The sequence below is a fragment of the Suricata suricatta genome, chromosome 9 (assembly GCF_006229205.1).
Source record: "Suricata suricatta isolate VVHF042 chromosome 9, meerkat_22Aug2017_6uvM2_HiC, whole genome shotgun sequence".
In the NCBI taxonomy this organism is placed as follows: domain Eukaryota; kingdom Metazoa; phylum Chordata; class Mammalia; order Carnivora; family Herpestidae; genus Suricata; species Suricata suricatta.
Window position 1 is genome coordinate 56,149,705 of NC_043708.1, and position 20,897 is coordinate 56,170,601.

The following is a 20,897-nucleotide window of genomic DNA, read 5'->3' on the forward strand; positions in this document are numbered from 1 at the left end:
TTTTTGAGACAGAGAGAGACAGAGCATGAGAGGGGGACGGATAGAGAGACAGGGAGACACAGAATCTGAAGACAGGCTCCAGGCTCTAAGCTGTCAGACAGAGCCTGACACAGGGTTTGAACCCACAAACATGACCTGAGCCGAAGTCAGAGACTTAACCGACTAAGCCACCAAGAGGCCAACTCTTGATTTCAGCTGAGGTCATGATCTCATAGCTCATGAGACTGAGCACCACATTGGGCTCTGCACTACTGCTTGGGATTTTCTCTCTCTCTAGGGATTCTCTCTCTCTCTCTCTCTGCCCACCTCTGCTCACACGCTCTCTCTCAAATAAATAAACATTAAAAAAACAATTTTAAGTTATGTTTTTTACAGAAGAACATGTAAACAATCTACTTCTGTGAAAGTAACCTAAGAAAAAATGTTTCAACCAAAAACCTAGTACCTTGTAATAAAATAAATATTTCACCACTAGATATGCTGGTTTCACTGTAAGTTTTGTTTGTCCCTATAAAAATATTAAATAATAAATAAAATACAACTTAAAATTAAGTAATAACTAAAGCTTAAAATGTTCCCACCAAGATACTTACTTTTGTCTATTAAGAGCATTTTCTTTCCTTAAATCATTAAGAATTCTTTCAGCAGTCCGAGCTGCCAACTTAAAGAAAACAATATTTTTATTTTTTTTAATTATGTTTTTAAAACAACACTTATACAAATGTAAAATCAAAGATAAGCATTCATAAATACCACAATCACATCAGTATACATTTCAATAAATTCAATGTAAAAAATTTTTAACTTAGGGAATTTTTTTTAAAGGAAATGAGTGCCCTATAACCAGAAGACATGAGTCTAAGACTAAAGTTTGATCAGGTACTTGCCAATGAATGCTTTTATCTAGATGTGAAGTCAAGAATTAGCACTATTTGGTGCTGTTACTATCCAAATAACATGACAGAAGCAACGTAAGAGAACCCAAGCGTAGGGTAGATGGTAATGGAGTCTAAGGATCATCAGGCATAGGTACGCTGCCTATAAAACACAGCCAACTCTGCAGAGAAATCACTATAATTCTGTGAAACCATAAAGGTCTAATACAGTTTCACAACATACCTGTACAGGTCATTTTTTTAAACGGCTGAATAAAACCAAAGTATGCAGCCTGTTTGTTAAGCGCACAGCACTGTTAAGATCATATTCCCAAAATCTTTTACATTGGTTTAGTGATCTTTAATAAAAGACTCAGGGTGCCTCAGTGGCTCAGTTGGTTAAGCATCTATCTGACTCTTGATTTCGGCTCAGGTCATAATCTCACAGATTGTGAGATCCAGCCCTGCATCAGGCTCTGCGCTGACATCATGACGCCTGCTCAGGATTCTCTCTCTCTGCCCCTCTACCGCCAGCACAAGCATTCTCTCTCAAAAACAAATATATAAACTTTAAAATTTTTAGAAAATCAGAGTATGTATGCTATCAGGAAGAAACTTACACTTATAATAAACACCAAGAACATCCAATATTCCTAAAGAGTTTGTGGGCAAAGGTTAAACTTGTATGGAATACTATCAGTTTCCCACTCAATCTGTGAACTCTCCAGGTAGACAGCAGCAGTGTGTGGAGTATCAACTTGGCCAAAGTAATGCAATCCACTGGGGCAAATGTATCTACCACACAAAGGCAAATAACTCAATCTAGAACCATCACTTTTTACAAACTAAAAGAACTATTCTATCAAATGTATTCACTTAAAATTGTGAACCATACATTAGAATGGACTTTAACTGGCCAAAGAATAAAGTACGGTAAGCACTCACACTCTCTCTCTCTCTCTCACACACACACACACACACACACACACACAAACATAACTTAACTATATATTAGCATTCATTATCAGAAAGATCCCATTGTAAATCATTTTCTAGTATATAACTATATAATCAATTCTGTACTAACAAAAAACTGCATTACAACATAACAATTTTAGTTAATAAAATATTAATTCATTCATTTAACGATGCATTTTAATAACAGAACCAAAACTACTTCTAAATGTTTTCTACACAGTACAGTATTATATATTTACTCTTAATTATAAGACAAAAAACAAGGCAAAGTTACTAAGTCAAGAAAAGTAAACCCTGCTATGATTATAGTGCTATCGATATTAAAGATAAATCCTCAAAAGATATATAAGAAAAAAGAGATGCTAAATGATTACAGGCTTTTTGAAAGCTTACACTTCAAAGGTTATATAAAACTATAATTTCATTGAATGACCACACTGTACTCAGATATTACTTACAATATGAAAAAACCATTCTATTAAGTACAGCTATTAAGGAAAAAGAAATAGTCCCAATTTTAAGAAGTCCCAATCTGTGTTAAGGACAACTACTGTACTTGCCACAAAACAGATAAACAAAAAGTATTATATGAGTTCAAAGGAAGAAAAGAATAACTCTAATAGGATGAAGCAAAGAAATGTTCCATCATATTAACTATTATCCTATTAATAAATATTGTAACATCCAAAATTATAAAATTATTTATAACAGTAAAAAAGGAGAAACAAACTAAACACTTATCAAATGGGAAAGGTTTATATAAATTATAAAATATTCTCAGAAAGATATCTACAATATATTAAGAAAGCAAGAACATAAAAACACTATATAGTATAATTTCATTTTTAACACATTTTTGTGACTTATGTCTAAATATAATTTTTAAGGTATAGAATAAATGAAACTGATATTGCTGATTACTTCTTTATATATCTTTCCTATATTGTCTGAACTTTTTATTCAGTGAGTATACATTACTGAATAAACTTTTACAAAACCTAAGAAAATCTTCATTTTGAGGCATTAAGTGTATTTTTGTATGTTTTAACATAATGTGAATGTCATGTACTAAACAAGAAATTCAGTGTATAGTAATAGAAATACCACAGATTTAGAATCTAAAAAGTCAGAATTTCAATTTCTACTCTTCATTCGTTGATCTTGTGACCTTGGGCTGTTTCTCCATCTGTAAAACTTAAATTATAATACCTATTTTATAGAGTTGTTATAAGGATTGAATGAGTAATAAAAAAAAATACCTTTAAGTACAGTGCCTTTCACATTAAGAGATTAACCATATGCTGGAATCCCACTCCAAGAAACATCCACCACTAAGAAATACCTCCCAAGCTTCAGTTTAACAGGAGTCTAATAACAGCTGACATATAATGAGTGCTTACTATGTGTCAAGCACCTGGACAACAGCCTTACGTGAGTGATTTATTCATCACTATAACTCTATAAAGTAGGTACGACTGATATGTCTCTCTTATAGGTAAGGCAACAGGTAAGCAAACAATAATTTTTGTTGTTACAGGGGATAGAACCAGGATAACAACCAAAACTGGCTGACTCCAGACCCCACATATTCACCCACTGTGCCAACTGTCTCTGCTTGAAGACTCCTAGGAACAAGTCCTCCAAAGACCAGCTGTTACAACAGTTCTACGTATTAGATGGATCGTTCTCACAATTAGTTAAAATCTGCATCCTTATCATTTCCTCATATAGTTCTTCTGGAGCACTGACATGCCACTTACCATGATGATCTTTTTCTTGATGTGCATTAAGTAATTCAACACTGAGAATCAGATAACTGATTTGTATAGCTTTTACAACTAGAAGAGGCTTTCAATATCACTTAGTTCAATCTGTTGATTTCCAGATGAGTAAACAGGCCCAGTAATTTTAAGCTGCCCACAAGTAATTAGTGGCAATCCAGTGCTCTCACACAATCCATGAACACTACCATCACCTCCCCCAAAGAGAGTATGAGCTCCTTGCAAAGTAAAAGCAGAGAAGGAAAAATCAGATTTTGTGAATAACTTAACCAAGTATTCAGTTCATAAAGAACATAGTTTCACTACCAGAAAAATTAAAAGAAACTAACTTAATACTACCTTAATTTTTGGTGTGAAAGTATACCTTTTAAACTGTTCATTTAATTAGAAAAAAAGAACAATCTGACAAAGAGAATTTAATACTTACCCAATTATCATGTGCTTTTTTCTCATGAGAAATAATCTGAAAAAGAAATTCATTAAAATACTACTGATTTTCTTAAGTAAAACATCTCACATTACCACTATGATTTACTGCACAACTCATAAACCTGAAAATAACTCAAGCATCTCTGAAAGTCAGTAACATTTTTAACGCAAATTTTCATATACACATCATCTACTCTATCACATTTTAAAACAAAAACTGAATGTAAAGACAATTTTTGCCTAGTGCATTTCTGTTTTACGCAATAATGAACTACAATGAGTTGCTAAGAGATAACTAGTCCAAGTGAATATGAGACCCCAATGCTGATATGTTTATTTATTTATTTACTCCACATTCCCAAAGAAGCAGGAAACATGGCAATTTTAAACAAGGTCTCTTGAGGCACCTGGGTGGCTCAGTCAGTTGAGCATCTGATTGTGGCTCAGATCATGATCTCGTGGTTTGTGAGTCTGCGCCCCACATTGGGCTGGCTGCTATCAGCCTGTCAGCGCAGAGCTGGCTTCAGATTCTCTGCCCCACTCCATATTCCCCTCCCCCACTTGAGTTCTCCCCAAAAATATTTTTTTAATAATAATAAATAAACAAGGTCTTTTATTCCAGAATATTTGGCTCCCTATAAATGTTCCACACCCACATACAAAACCTCAAGAGAGGTGGAACACCATCAAGTAACTACACTCCTGCATCAAAACAGAGACACCAATTCCAACAAATCAGAATTGTTCTAATTTACACACACACACACACACACACACACACACACAGATATACCTGCCCTTGATAAGAATGAATGGTTCTCTCCAATTCTTCTTCAAGATCTTTGGCTCGCTGTCTACAAGGAATAATCATTCTACTATTAACATGCACTAAGAAATGACAGAAAACCCTATGTCTACTGAAAATATTAATTAAAACACCTAGTGTGCCTTGTTTAATGTAAAAATAACTCCAGAACTCTACACTAATCACCTTTAAGAGGTCCTAAAGTAGTATATTTTTTCCTAATATAATTTTAACACTAATTATGCTTTAAGAGTACTATTACTTGGGTAAAACTAAAGGTTATACAAAGATTTATATGGGATACTGGTTTGTTTTTATTTTTAAGAAGCATGAAGTTGGAAGAATTATTCAGATGTCTGTAATCTTAACAGAATTCTAGGAAATTAACAGCCTGTGAAATAAAATGTTACTACTTTATACGACTAATAATATAATTTCTTCTCTTGGATAAAATCTAAGTTTACTCTTCCAAATGAAATATCACAACTCTGGGCTACTGCTAAATCTTGCCCCTTATTTTCTGTAGGTATTCTATTATTTCCACGGAACTAATGACAAATGAACCAAAGGAAAAAACAGACTTATCAACACTTCTTCAGAAGTGGCTCACTCTTCTTTGTGAGGCATACTTCTCAAATTCATTAATATTGTATATGTTCTTCCCCATTAGAACCAAAGAGGAAAAACCTTGTATTTCATGACTATTCATAAATTTCTTGACATTAACATAAAATAGGATATCCTATTTCAATGTGTGAGAGATTTAAAATCATGTACACTGAGCACTGGGTGTTATATGGAAACCAATTTGATAATAAACTATTAAATAAATAAAATAAAATAAAATCATGTACACTGAAAGGAAAACATTTTTTCCTTTTTATATTTTCTATATAATTGCATAATACAGTAAGACAGCCAAATGGAAAATAATGACAAATATCTTGGGTTTATTCTGGAGGTACCTTTATTATTTTTCCTGGCATTAGGTTTTTGGATACCCTCCCCACCTCAAAAGAGTAAAAAAAAAAAAATATTCAATACCTATAGGTCTCCAGCTCTTCAGCTGCATGACTGATCTTTTCATCTGCTTTGGAAAGTTTCTCCTCTTTCTCTAATCGGTAATTTTCCTCTACTGTTAATTTCCTTGAAACAAAAAGTATTGTTTTTGTTTACTGTATGTCATAAGATAATCAATTATATCTTTTTAATAATACCACAATTGGGGCTTCCCATAAAACAATTTGCATAACACCACTAAAAACATCACATGCAAGAAAAAAAAGTAGCTGTGTAAATATTCCTGGCATGGAACTTAATATTACAAACTCAAATTATAAACCTTCTTGTCTAATACAGTACTATTAACATAAAAGATTCATGGGTTTTCTATAAGACTTTTATCATTGAAATAAGATCAAAGGTAAATACTGGTAAAAGCTATCGTGACTATTATTACTTATCAAGCCTTCTTGTATAAAGCAGCATTACACTTATTAGACAAGAAGTCACCAGTAATGAACTGAATTTCTATAATTTTTAAATTGGTTAAGTTATTAACATAGTGATTAGGCTTCTAGGACAGTTCACAAACATTAAAAAAAAAAGTATAATGAACCCAAAGTAAATAAAAATAGTACTAGTAGTCCTACTTATGACTTCTAGTTCTTTTAATAAAAACTTAATGAGCCACCAGCATGTGCCAGAAATTGTTCTAAGATTTTTTACATGTATTATTACCCTATGTAATTATCACAACAGCTCTATAAGAAGGGAAGGGAAGCACAGAAAAACTAAGTGAAATTGGGCATAGAGCTGGCAAGTAGTGACTCTATTACACTCTATTACCCATGTTTTTTCACATGGTATCATCGCTAACACTGGTTCCTCAAAAAATGCTTACTGAACACCACATGAAAACACATTTGGAGTCCTAAATGTGAACGTCTTCCCCTCCCCATAAACTTTGGAGAAGAACATGACAAACTACTGAAAAAATCCTACAGAACAGCAGTAAATGCTTGATATTCCACAAACTACCTTACCAGTTGCTAAGAAGCACACCGCAGGTCAATCGTTTCATAGATTTAGAAGAAAATAGAAGTCATCTCTTTAGAAAAAGCATGAAAGTATAATGGGCTTGGACATGGAAGAATGTGTGTTTTTATAAACCCTAGATTAAAAAATGGCCAGAAGTCTATGAACCTTCTCCTTGAACTTGGGTAGATTTATTAATGATGAAAATGGCATTATAAAAGAAGCCTGATGATATGATCAAAAAAAAAATCATATCTACTTCAAATATCTAAAGCAACATTATCAAACTTGTATGCCATACTATTTCATTTCTCTCCAATATTTGAGTGATGAATGTTTTAATTTAAATGTAAGAATGGAATATACAGTATTTTGGGAAATTCAAGACATTTCAAAATAATGAACTGATGAAATCACAATGCGAACAACACACAGAGCCAGGATTCTATTCTGTTTCCCAATCTAGCTCTCAAACATCTACAGACAACACCTTTTTTCTTGATATTTTAAATATTCCTCATTAGAATTCTATCAGCCATATATTTTTATTTTCTTCAAAATATATTCTCAAAAGTATTCCTTTCACTTCAAAATAATCCCCTCTCTGTCCAAATTTTACTCGTATCTTTTACTCTAACCCAAAAAGAAGAGTCCACTCCTAATACTGAAAGAAGCCAAGAGTGATCCACTCTATAGCGCTTCCATTTAGTCAAGCTTATTTCTCTTTCATGTCCTGGGCAGTCCCAAGTGACCCAGAAGTCCATGATGAACAACAAGTTTTCAATTTATTAATGGATTCCAAAGACTAACTCAAGTACACAAGCTGCAATGACAGAGCTTAACAAATCCCCCGTCATCCTGATGGCAAGGGAATGTTGGTATTTTCTACCAGTTTCCAAATATATAAAACAGAATCTCATTCTCACTACTTATGTTCTAGAAAGTCACCCCGAATCCTAAATTAGCAAATACTGAAGAATTACTCTTAAAGGAAACAGTTAGAAGGAAACAGAGTTAGGTTTCTGTGTTCTCTGATCACAGCATTTTCATCAACTCAATAATACGTAACCCTGTTTTCGGTTTTTCAGTTTAAAGATACCTTATTTAACATATATCGTTGGTTCGTTACTAATGAACTCACAGCCAACAGCATTGTAACTCATGCTGAACTCATGCTTCTCTGACACATGTACTTTCTCTTTAAGACACACGACAGGCTTCTTGCACTTAGGAACACTAAGTAGCATTTCAACACTTTACCTGGGGACCATTTTAAAACAGCTAAGTCAATAAAATAAAAAAATAAAACAAAACAAAACAAAATACAATAAAACAGCTAAATCACCAACAAAAAGCACAAAAATGTAGCACTATAGATAGTGCAAAAAGGACACTTGTTTACAAAATGAAACCTGAAATAAGAAGGAAGACTTAGAACATACACTTTCCTGCCATTTTGTGCATGTCTGAGAATGACCTTTAAAGCTCCTAAGTACTGGTTTTAGGTTAAAAATAAGTTTTCAGGGGCACCTGGGTGGCTCAGTCTGTTAAGCATCTGGCTTCGGCTCAGGTCATGATCTCACGGTTCATGGGTTCGATCCCTGCGTCGGGCTCTGTGCTGACAGCTAGCTCAGAGCCTAGAGCCTGTCTTCAGATTCTGTGTCTGTCTCCCTCTCTTTCTGCCCCTCCCCTGCTCTCACTGTCTCTCTCTCTGTCTCTCAAAAATAAATAAAAAACATTAAAAAAAAGTTTTCATTGGCTCAGGTCATAATCTCATGACTTGTGAGTTTGAGACCTGCATCAGGCTCTGTGTTGACAGCTCAGACTCTGGAGCTTGCTTCGGATTCTGTGTCTCCCTCTCTCTCTCTCTCTGCCCCTCCCCTGCTCGCTCACTTGCTCGCTCTCTCTCTCTCTCTCAAAAATAAATTTAAAAAAAATTTTCAAACGGGGCACCTGGGTGGCTCAGTCAGTTGAGCATCTGACTTCAGCTCAGGTCATGATCTCATGGTTCATGAGTTTGGGCTCTGGGTCACCCTCTCTTTCTGTCCCTCCCCCACTCACACTTTGTCTCCCTCTCTCTAAATAATAAATGAAAATTTAAAAAAAAATTTTTAAATAAATTTTTACTTATTTTAAACCAAGGCTGGGTGGCTTGGTTCAGTGTCCGACTCTTGATTTCGGCTCAGGTCATGATTTTATGGTTGAGAGATCGAGTCCTGAGTCAGGCTTTGCGCTGGTCATGAAGCCTGCTTGAGTCTTTCCCTCTCCCTCTGCCTAAACCCCATCTGCACATGCACACAAGCATGCTTTCGTTCTCTCAAAAAAAAAAAAAAAAAAGAAATAAAAGGTTTCACAAATAGGCAAATTTGCAAATACAGAATCTATACACGAGGAGATCAACTGTAATAACTTTCATTAAAGGGGCTTGAAATTATGTTAATTAAATCAAGTAACATTTTATTTCCTTTTATGATGAAAAATATGTCCTATAGTGGTACTGCAAATCCGGAATCTGGGACCCCTGGGTGTCTCCGCCAGCTAAGTGTCCGACCTCCGCTCAGGTCATGATCTCACAGTCCATAGGTTTGATCCCACATCAGGTTCTGTGCTGGCAGCTCAGAGCCTGGAGCCTGTTTCAGATTCTGTGTCTCCCTCTCTCTCTGCCCCTCCCTCACTCGTGCTCTGTCTCCCTTTGTCTCAAAAATAAACAAAAAGAAAAAAAAAAAGGAAAACCTGGAATTTCCAGATAGATATCTTAACAGTCTTCTGAGTATCTACGCATTTAGGGATCAGTACACACATGCACAGAATCTTTCAATCCAATATATAAAGGTACTAAACATATTTATTCATATATTCAACAAATATTTATTGAATAACCACCATGTACCAGACATAGTATTAGGCACTGTAAATACCAAAGAAAAAAATACAAAGTAATTCTCGTGTGAAGTTTACATTTAATGTTGGGCGGGGAAGGCCAATCAATCATCAGAGGACTATAAGGGCTATGAAGAAACATGAAGCAAGATAATAAGGGAATTGCAGGTATTATCTTAGGGTAGCCAAGGAAAGAGTGTCTGAAACAACACCCGAACCTAGATCCAAATGAAATGAAGGATTTAACCCTACACAGGGGAACACCAGTCCAAGGAAGAAGGAGCAAGTACAAAAGGCTCTGAGGTACAAATGTGCTTGGCATGCTAGCGATCATCAAGGCCAGTGCGGCTGGAGGGTAATGAAGGAAAAAGAAAGTGAATAAACTAAAATTAAAGAGGTAGCCAAAGGTGAGATCTTACAGAGTCTTGTAGGTCATCTAAAGCTTTGGATTAAATTCTTACTGTGATATGAAGGCACTGGGGAGTTTGCACATAAGGCAGTGACAATACCCATGCTGTATGTTTTAGAAGGGTCCTGCCACTGAAAAGCTGAAAACAACTGTGCAGGAGGAGGTCGAGTATAAAGAGACTACTTCTGAGGCTGCTTCAGTAAACCAACCACTAACTGATGAGCGTTTAAATCAGGGTCCAGGGGCGCCTGGGTGGCTCAGTCAGTTGAGCATCTGGCTTGGGCTCAGGTCATGATCTCACAGTTTGTGGGTTCGAGCCCCGCGTCAGGCTCTGTGCGGACAGCTAGCTCAGAGCCTGGAGCCTTACTTCAGATTCTGTGTCTCCCTGTCTCTCTGCCCCTCCCCTGCTCATGCTGTCTGTCTGTCTGTCTGTCTCTCTCTCTCAAAAATAAATAAAACATTAAAAAAAAATTTTTTTAAATCAGGTAAGGTAGGGAAGGTAGTGAAAAATGATCAGACTCGGAATAAAATGTATTTCAAGACCAAGTAACTTTCTTAAAAATGAACTGATGAAATATCACCCAATCATAAATTGAACACTTTGAATGTCACATAAGCTGAATATGCACTATTTTTAAACTATTTTATTTGCCATACAGTGGAGTTATCAACGTAATGTGTTTTACCTGTGAAGTGTCATTTCATTTTCTTGATACAGTTCAGTCATTACTTTAAGTTTCTGCTGAAGCTTTTGATTTTCGCTTTCAAATTGTGCATTTTCTGACTGCAAAGATGCTTGTTCAATCTGGAGATTTTTGATACATTCTGTAGAAAATTTTTAAAAATCACAATTAAAGGAGTAAATATTTTGAGATACACATTCACATTTTATAAAGATAAAAATTACCAAAAGATTAAGTTATTCATAAATTAAATTCTTTCCAACAAGAACAAAAAGTTGATAAGGTATTTTGTTCACCTAAATGCTTTTTAATATTTTAATTAAAGAACCATATAAACTTTTATAATTTTTTTATTAGGTCAAGATTTCCTAAAACCTTCAATATTCTAATTCTAGTATTTAATTTTCAGTAAGGGAACTGAAAAACAGTAAAATTTCCCAAGAAGGTTTTGGAGATGAGAGTTCTGAAGGGAAATATTTTAGTTCAGTATTCCCTATGGAACTACTTCCACCTGATGAACAATGCCTGTTTTTATCTAGTAAAAAGTTCACCAGTTAATAATTTCGAGCCAGCCCTCCTTTTAAGCAAAATTTTGATATACGTAATAGGTCAGGCCAGGACTTTGGATCTTCTGATAAGAAATGCTACGAAGTCATGCTAGCTTAAGCCAGATCAAGATTGGAAAGGGTTGTCTGGATGACTCAGTCAGGTAAGCATCAGACTTTGGCTCAGATCACAATCTGCTGGTTCGTGGGTTTGAGCCCCACATTGGGCTTGGTGCTTGGGATTCTCTTTCACTCTCTCCCTGCCCCCCCCCCATAACTCTCCCTCTCAAAATAAATAAGTAAACTTTTAAAAAAGAAGATTGGGGAAGGGCTCCTGGGTGGCTCCATCAGTTAAGTGACTGACTTTAGCTCAGGTCATGATCTCACAGTTCATGAGTTCAAGACCTGCATCAGGCTCTGTGCAGACAGTTTGGAGCCTGGGGTCCACTTAGGATTCTGTGTCTCCCTCTCTAACTCTCCTTCACTCATGCTCTGTCTCTCTCTCTGTCTCTCTCTCTCTCTCTCTCTCTCTCTCTCTCTCAAAAGTAAATGAACATTAGAAAAAGAAAAGATTAGGGAGAAAAATACCAGTTTTAGCTTGTTAACTGCTAACCTACCTAAAAGAAGTATCTATAAAAACAAATTTTACATGTTTTTTAAAATAATTGCATTAATTAAGACTGGAGATGGGTGCCTGGGTGACTCAGTCAGTTGAGCGTATGATTTTTGGTTTTGGCTCAGGTCATGATCAGGTTTGTGGGGTCAAGCCCCAAGTGGGGCTCTATACTGACAGTGCGGAGCCTGGGATTCTCTCTCTCAAAATAAATAAACTATTTCATTATTTTTATTTCATATGGATATGGAAGAAACTGATAGGGCTTTACCAACAACAAAAACTCAGTACTAATTTTTCACAAATTAGAAATAAAAGTAAAATTCAAAAAAACAAATTGGACCTTTGCATAATTGATTCAATTAACAGTACCTTTCTGTATAAGGAGATGTATTTATTTAGAAAGCCTTTAAAAGTATAAAGATAACATACCTGTAAGTTCTTCCTTTATTTTATCTGCTTCAGATAACTGAATGTAAATTTGGTTTCTTTCTCCTTCTAAGGTTTTTAAAGATGCATTTAACTTTGGAGAATGGGAAAAGGAAAAAAGCAACATTAATCAATTATACCAAAAAAGGAAAAACAAAAAATATCAATATACCATTCCAATCTTTTAAAGTTCTATCACTTTGATAAAATTATCACCTAGGATGCATTCACCAACAATGCAGCTTCTATCTCGAAAAGTTAACAAAGTCATTAATAGTCAGAAATGCCAAAAAGAGAGGTAGAGAACATCGATGGCCTATCCATAAAAAGTGGCTATTTTCATTCTATTTACCTTCAACACATAAGTTTTAACTAAAGTAACCTTAAAACTACAATACCACAGCTTCACACAGATGAGTAAAATTCAAGATACCACTACTGGGATGGAAAAGAAAAGGAATAAACCAGAAGAAAATGGACCTAGCATGTACTTCTCAAATTAGGATATGGGGCAACAGGAATACAAAAATACTACCAGAGGAAGAAAAATGCTTAGACAGAAATATGGAAGAAAATATGCTAACTCACTCCTTATCTAAAAAAATTAGTGCAAATCTTAAAATGTTTTATGATAAATTCTAAAAATTAACAATATGATTTCTAAAGTTATTACAAAAAAGAATAAAGCAACTGATAAAGAAAATTCTGATCACTTTGGAAAATTTGGATCACTTCTGCAGTTAACTATAAAATGGACTTTTTAAAATAGTTACTAAGAACATATGGGTTTAACCCAAATTCTATTTCTCTATCTTATATTATTATACTAATGCAAACCTTAGCAGCATGAATCAGTTTCTTCAAAGCTCCTTTTGGTTGATTATCTAGAGTAAAAAATAAAAACAACAATAAGTTGGGAAAATAGTGCCATGCCACAACAGACTCTAAATGATTTTATTAGTTCATGCAAGTAGAGCCTTATAACCTCTCTTCTTGCTACAGTAAAGAATTCGATATAAGGCAGAATGGCCTTGGACATACTCCCAAGTAGATATACAACAAAGCACTGGAAGTACCATAACATCGTCAGTATGGAAACCAATCTAACAATAAACTATTTAAAAAACACAAAAAAACAAAAAACATCGTCAAACAAGATTCTTCATAACTCTCTCCAGGAACAAATTTATAACAAGAATTTGGTATTCACCCAAATATAGTCCACAGTCTCAACTATTCTTGGGATCCTTCAGCATACAAAATATTAAGTGGAATTATACTCCAAATTAAAATAACATTAAACAAGCATGCATTCTCTATTACAAGAATTGCTTCTTGTAAAACAAAGCAGAAGTAAAAAAGTACAAACAGAACCAACCGTATGGGAATGTAATTTTCTTCCAATGCATTAATGCTATCATCAAAGAAAAAAATTTTTAAATCATACCTTCTGTTCCTTAATATATTTGTTAATTATACAGGAGGTGGAGAGAGAAAAAAGAAAAAGGTGACAAAAGTCAGAAGAGCTATCACAGGAAGAAACTAGTGAAAGATACACAAAACACTTTTGTACTCTTTTTGCAACTTCCAATGAATCTATAATTATGTCAACATCAAATTCTCTTTTCAAAGAAATTGGTTTGAAAATAGAGGGAGCAGCTACAATGAACCTAACTCCTGTGTGAGTTTTCAGCAATGATGATAACAATTTGGGGTGGCCAAGATTAAAGTACTGAGCCATCTAACTAATACAAAGTGTCCTCAGGCACTCATCTGTTTAATACTCATTTTTTAAACTACCCACCATCCAACCCAATTAGCAGACATGGCAGGGAAATATAGGCCCTGAAATGATTCTGATGCAATGTGAAAATTGCTATAACAAATATTTGAACAACACATAAAAAGAACAGGCAAGAAAAAGGCTGTAAGTCTGTCTGAGGAGATGGAGAAAGATTTACTGAAAAAGCAGTATTCCAACTGAAACTTAACAATAAAGAACGGTGTGAGAGGGATGGAGTATCAGAGACAAACGGAGAAGATGTGCCAAACTGGTATAAAGAATGTGACACACAGGAAACTAAAAGAAAATATAAGAGCTACTTATCATTTTTAGCAAAAGAGGATGAATCATGACTTCATACCCAACTCCATACCATTTTCTGAATCACTCTTCATTTCCAATTCCAAATTATCATCATTTGTTAGGTCTTCTCCAAGCACAGAAGCCCAATCTTTCATCTTTATCAAGCGTTCAGTCAGAGACTTGACATTTAGCAAAGAGGGGCAAAAAAAGAAAAACAGAAGGTAATAATGCCTTCTGCTAATTGGTTTACAACTTCTGAATGTGTAGTTACAGTTTAAAAATCAATCAATAGAGATACCAGTACATGACCTTTATTCAGCAACTGATATTAATACACATAAATACTCTGCAAAACAATAATATTTATTTACTCTTAAACTGTGCAGGTTAAAAACCAAAACAGATTATTCCTAAATCAAATACAATACTTGGTAATGGTCCATTTTTACTAAATATATTGCATTATTATAAAGTAACAGAATATTTACTATATTACATTCTTTCATACCACAAATTAAAGTGGCCATTAACATAAGAGTAAATTTTGTGTAAGGTCAAACATCTGCAAGTGAGGTACATGACATATAAAAAGAACATAGGGGTGCCTGGGTGACTTTGTCAGTTAAGCATCCGACTACGGCTCGGGTCATGATCTCCTCGTTAAGTGAGTTCAAGCCCCGCATAGGGCTCTGTGCTGACAGCTCAGAACCTGTAGCCTTCTTTGGATTCTGTGTCTCCCTCTTTCTCTGCCCCTGCCCCACTCACACTCGGTCTCTGTCTCTCTCTCAAAAATAAAAATTTTTAAAATTAAAGAATAAAAAAAACACAGATTTTACAGATTTGATTTATTCAAGTAAATGACTAGCTGAGGAGTTCAACTGAGATTAAAAAAAAAAATTATAAAACAGAACTTGAACTGGTTCATTAAAGGTTTTCCAACAGTACCCTTTTTAATTTTCTTGAATAAAGAAAGATTTTTCTAGCACTATAAGTAATCAAATGACTATGCCATATCCACATGTCCTGTGGAAGGACACACCTAAAAACCCACTCTGCTCTGTCATTTCTACCCTCAATCTCTCCCTCTTGAGAGCTGCAGGCACAAATAACATGGCCTAAAGCTTTGAACATAGCTTGAGATTAGCATCTCATTCATGTTCTGTTTAGGAAGAATCTCAAGTTTGTTGTAGAGTAAGTTAAGGGGAAAAAATGAAAGAACATGCCAAATCATGAATACAACTAAAGCTGGAATCTTCAAAACATTCGTAGTAACAACCTTAAGAGCATAAACGAATAGGTTTCAAGATGGGGATGCTCACTCCACTGCATGGATTACAGAGTGTTAGTTTTATATCTTATTACTTGATACTCACACCTGAGTATCTTTACAGCTTGAAAGCATAAGATTTAAAAGAGAAGACAGGATACAGGGCTAGAAAGGGCAAATAAAGAATAAGGAAAAGTGAATACTAAAAGAAATATGTTATTATATTCTTATTAGAGTCAAGTTTCAAATAGACTTATTTTTTGAAAAGTATTCATCTCCGTGAGGAATACATACAACAGCTAATCTAGGTATTAGAGATATTCAGCCAATACATATAACTGCATCTTTCCAATGTCTAATATTCTTTCTAATCTCTTTTTATCAATAGAAACAGATGGCAGTTTAAAAGACAAAGGCAAAATCCATTATTCTTTTTTTTTCTTCATTCAATACCTAGGCTAAAATACAAAAGAAAGGAAAAAAAGGACACACAGAATGTTGATATATATGCTACAAATCTAAAAGTCTTCCAGAAGCATTTAGGAGCAAGATGATAATACTAGTACGTATTAAAATGAATGCCCAAGAAGTACACATCCTCTAAGTTGACGAAATAAGTTGTAAAAATAAAAGTTGCAAAAAACTAATAAATTTTCAAATTTCAGAATTACTATAAAATTCTAGCTGGCTCAGTCACTAACACCAGAAGGCCCATTTACCTTGATCTGATTTTCTTTATCATACAGAACTTGTTCTGCAGATGCTTTGGAGTCTTCAAATATTATTTTCTGTTTATTAAGTTGATCCACTTGTTCTTTCCATTCTTCAGCTTCTTGTAAAAGCTAAAATTCAAACCCAACCAAAGAAAAAAAGCAACTCCTTATTTTTCATACTTATGTGTGGATGAATTTACTTATACATAGATACACCATTTTTAATTTTTTAACACTTACTTATTTTTGAAAGACAGAGAGAGAAGGAACACTAGTGAAGGAGGGGCAGAGAGAGAAAGGGAGACACAGAATCCAAAGCAGGCTCCAGGCTCTGAGTTGTCGGCACAGAGGCCAATGCAGAGCTCGAATGCATGAACCCTGAGATCGTGACTGGAGCTAAAGTGGATGCTTAACCAAGTGAGCCACCCAGGCGCCCTAAAGATAACATTAATAGATGTTATACAACACAATGTGTCGCTGAGAAGGGAAGGAGAGGGTTGGACAAGAGGAAAGAAGGGAAGGAAGGGTGGGGTCCTGTTTTCAAAGAACTTTCAAGAGAGGTGATGTAAAGTAAGGGACACGCAAACTGTTCAACTGATTTACACAGTAATGTTTTATTAAATAAAAGGCTTTTTGAGACATGCTTTATGTTAGATTTGGTCATTTCTTACCATCCCTTAAATCCTATATAACATGCCATACCTTATTTGTACTAAAATTTGTTTTTGAAATCATGTGCTGTTTTGTAGTTAAGACAACTAACCTTCCAGAGATACCATTAATCTGGGACAAATTATGAAAGATTATGAAAGAAGTCCAAATTTATTAAAACTTTAAAACTCTATTCTACCCAACAGTAATTACTGGATTTCTCTGCAAAACTAAGGCATCTTTCCTAGCACTAGAAACTAAACTTTTTCTGTGCATGTGTAACAGAATAAGAGAATACCAACAGATTAAAAACAAATAAGGATTTTTTGAAGAAAAAATTTTGAATCTGGTTATTCGTGAACTCTAGTCAATTACTAAAGAAATTTCATACCCAGCATGCAGTCTTAAGAAGTTGGAGAAGGAGTATATTATTAGAACATGGCATCAGTGAATATAGGATAGTTTATTTCAAGAACTTTAGTGATTAAAAAAGAGTTAGATGAAAGCAGATGTAAATAGTAAGGCAATCTAGGTGAAAATTTTTCAAGACAGAAAAGGTTAGTTTTGATTATAACAGCAAATTTCACACAGGGTTTACCACCACTTCCTCCTGAAATCTACCCAAAATGAAAATAAATCTACTAAGAGACTTAGGGGAAAAAAAGAAAAAGAAGGATAAACCCACAAGAAAAAAAAAATTGGTGATGAAGAAAAAGGTAATTCTAGAAGTGGAAACCAGAAAGAGATACAAGTATAGGAAGAGAGACAGCAGATCAGATAAATCTGAAATCTACATAGAAGATGGGAAAGTCCAAATGCAAGTTGATTTAATACAACCCCAAATGCTTAGAATTTGGTGGGAGGCACTAATGCTATGGGTATAAGTGGGATTGAAAAGAGGAAAACTAACTGAAAGTTTGTATAAAAAAAACAAAAAATAAAAAAACAAAGTCTCTGCACATACACATACATATATGCTTATTCTCCATCCATCCTTCCCGCTCACCCACATCTCTCGCATGCACACACACACGCACACACGTCTGGTAAAAACCTAGAAGGTTATTTTCTGGAGAGGTGGAAAATGTAACTGCAGGACACCTGGCCCAGGTTAAAGTGTGAGTAAATACTGAAAACACCCAGGGGCTCCTGGGGGGCTCAGTCAGTTAAGCATCCGACTTCTGCTCGGGTCATGATCTCACGGTTCGTGGGTTCAAGCCCCGCGTCAGGCTCTGGGCTGACAGCTGGCTCAGAGCCTGAAGCCTGCTTCAGATTCTGTATCTCCCTCTCTCTCTGCCTCTCAAAAAATAAATAAAAAACATTTTTAAAAAATTTTTTAAAAACATCAAAGGATAAAGTAAAAGCTGACTTACTGGATACTGACACACCAACAACCCCTACCTGTCTCAGCTGTTTGTCTCATTGTTGGCAAACAGGCTTACCTCTCTTAAACAGGATATGTGGAGGAATTATCCTTGTGGAAAATGATCTTCAAATACCAACAACTGGGGATCATCCAATGAAACACCCTACCCAGATTACCCTAAGAAGAGACTTCCAATAAAACATACCGAGCTTCCAATTAGATATGAAGAGCTTCACTATTACATAAGCAGACTGCCATGAATCACCTAATAACTGACTTTAAAAAGAAACTCTTAGTGGGGTGCTTGGGTGGCTCAGCAGGTTAAGAGTCTGACTTTGGCTTAGGTCATGATCTCACAGTCTGGGGGTTCGAGCCCCACATTGGGCTCTCCACTGACAACTCAGAACCTGGAGCCTGCTTAGGATTCTGTGTCTCCCTCTCTCTCTGCCCCTCCCCACTCACGCGCGTGCGCTCTCTCTCTCTCAAAAATAAATAAACATTTAAAGAAAAAAAAAACTCAGATAAAAGACATAGACCAAAACAGAAAATAAAGGAACTCAAAGTACAAAACAACTCTGAGAACTGAAAAACACTTCAGAAAGAAAATAATAGTAATAATATCCTCAACAAGACAAGACACATCATCCATAAATTAAGAAAAGGCATAAGCAAAATAAAAAAGACCACATACAATCGAAAAATATAGGAGAATAAGCCAACTAAACTTGTAAAGAAAGAAAACAAACAAGACACCTTCTTTTGGTGGAGAGTGGGGAGAGAGGGCACTTGCATGAGTGCACACATACAAGCAGGGGAGGGGCAGAAAGAGAGAGAGACAGACCGAGCGAGAGTATCTCAAGCAGACCTCAAGCTTGCTCAGCCTGAGCCTGACATGGGGCTCAATCCCAAGACCTTGCGATCACGACCTGAGCCAAAATCAAGAGTCAGACACTCAACAGACTGAGCCACCCAGGCGGCCAAAAAGGACATCTTTATATAATTACTATATAATCATATAAAAAATCCCAGAAAATGCATGAAATAATTTCCCAGAACTAAATCAAAAGATAGGGTTTCCAGACGAAGAATATGAAAAAAGACTCACACATCATCATGACATTTCAGAGAACTAGAAACAATGAAAGATACTAAAAGCTTCCAGGGATGGAACCTGTGGATGGCTCAGTCAGTTAAGCATCCACCCTACTCTTGACTTTGAGTTAGGTCATGATCTCAGTTTTGAGACTGAGCCCCATGTCAGGCTCCATGCTGACCATGGGGCCTGCTTGGGATTCTTTTTCCCTTTCTCTCTGCCTCTCTCAAAATAAACAAACATCTAAAATCTTCCAGGGAGGAAAAGAGCAGATCACTAAAAAAAGATTCAGTAATCCAAATCACATCTGACTTCTCAAAAGCAATACTGGAAAGTGAAGACAATGGACCAATATCAAAATTTCAAAGAATAAAAAAACTATTCAATCTAGAAGATATCCAACCAAAATGTTAATGACCTTGAGAGAAGACATTCTTAGGCATGCAAGGTTTTTAAAAGTTACCTGCTATACCTACTTCTCAGGAAGCTAATCAAGAGAATTAACCACAAAAGAACAAGTCTTGGATACAGGAATAGAAGATCCAACACGGGAGAAAGACCAGGGAACAGATGGGAGTGATGTCAAATCTCAGGACAAAAGAAGCATTAACAGACCTAGAGAAATAGTTCCTATTGGACTAGGATGATGGAAGACCTCAGGAAGGATTGCTTCAAGAAAAAAATAAAATTAGTAGATTAACAAAGCATTTGAATGCATAAGTAAGTTACTCAGCATCTCCAGAAGACAGATGTACAGATAGGTATATAGGCAACAAAAGTTACTAACCCTAGAGCAAATTAAATGTTGGGTAAAACAGAACATGTAGTAAAAACACATCATATGGCTCAGCTGTAACATTTAGAAAACTGTAAATAATGCAATCAAATGAAAATTTTTCCCATGACAAGTTTCAATTGTACTAGGAGAATAGTGAGACAGGAAATATATGTGGGTGCTTGGGAGTATCTCTATATATGAAGAAGGAAGTGGGTAAAAGTTACTTCCTCTTTGATCTAACCACCAGAAATGCTTCTATGTTTAGGCCCCGGACCCACAGCTTCAATCATCCTCATGGATATTCCTGCCTTCCTTCAGTCTGGCTTTAAGGAGTCGGTACCAAATGCTATTTGCTATGATTATTAAAATTTGCTCTGGTTTGAGGAGGGTACTTGTTGGAATGAGCACTGGGTGTTGTATGTAAGCCAATGTTACAATAAATTATATTTTAAAAAATAAAATATGCCCTGGTTTGCTTT

General features: G+C 35.4%; 1 protein-coding gene across 8 annotated transcripts in view; it reads right to left on the reverse strand.

The window, feature by feature from the left end:
• The window catches only part of MIA2 (MIA SH3 domain ER export factor 2), a 100,761-nt gene that overhangs the window by 27,373 nt on the left and 52,491 nt on the right, over nt 1-20,897 (reverse strand). For all 8 annotated transcript variants that reach the window (XM_029951228.1, XM_029951231.1, XM_029951235.1 and 5 more), the window contains 9 exons: nt 16,537-16,659; nt 14,609-14,729; nt 13,302-13,348; nt 12,468-12,558; nt 10,881-11,019; nt 5,913-6,014; nt 4,857-4,917; nt 4,062-4,097; nt 594-661 (listed from right to left, as the gene is read on the reverse strand). In XM_029951228.1, coding sequence (XP_029807088.1) covers nt 594-661; nt 4,062-4,097; nt 4,857-4,917; nt 5,913-6,014; nt 10,881-11,019; nt 12,468-12,558; nt 13,302-13,348; nt 14,609-14,729; nt 16,537-16,659 — 788 coding nt within the window. The remainder of the gene's footprint in view (nt 1-593; nt 662-4,061; nt 4,098-4,856; nt 4,918-5,912; nt 6,015-10,880; nt 11,020-12,467; nt 12,559-13,301; nt 13,349-14,608; nt 14,730-16,536; nt 16,660-20,897) is intronic.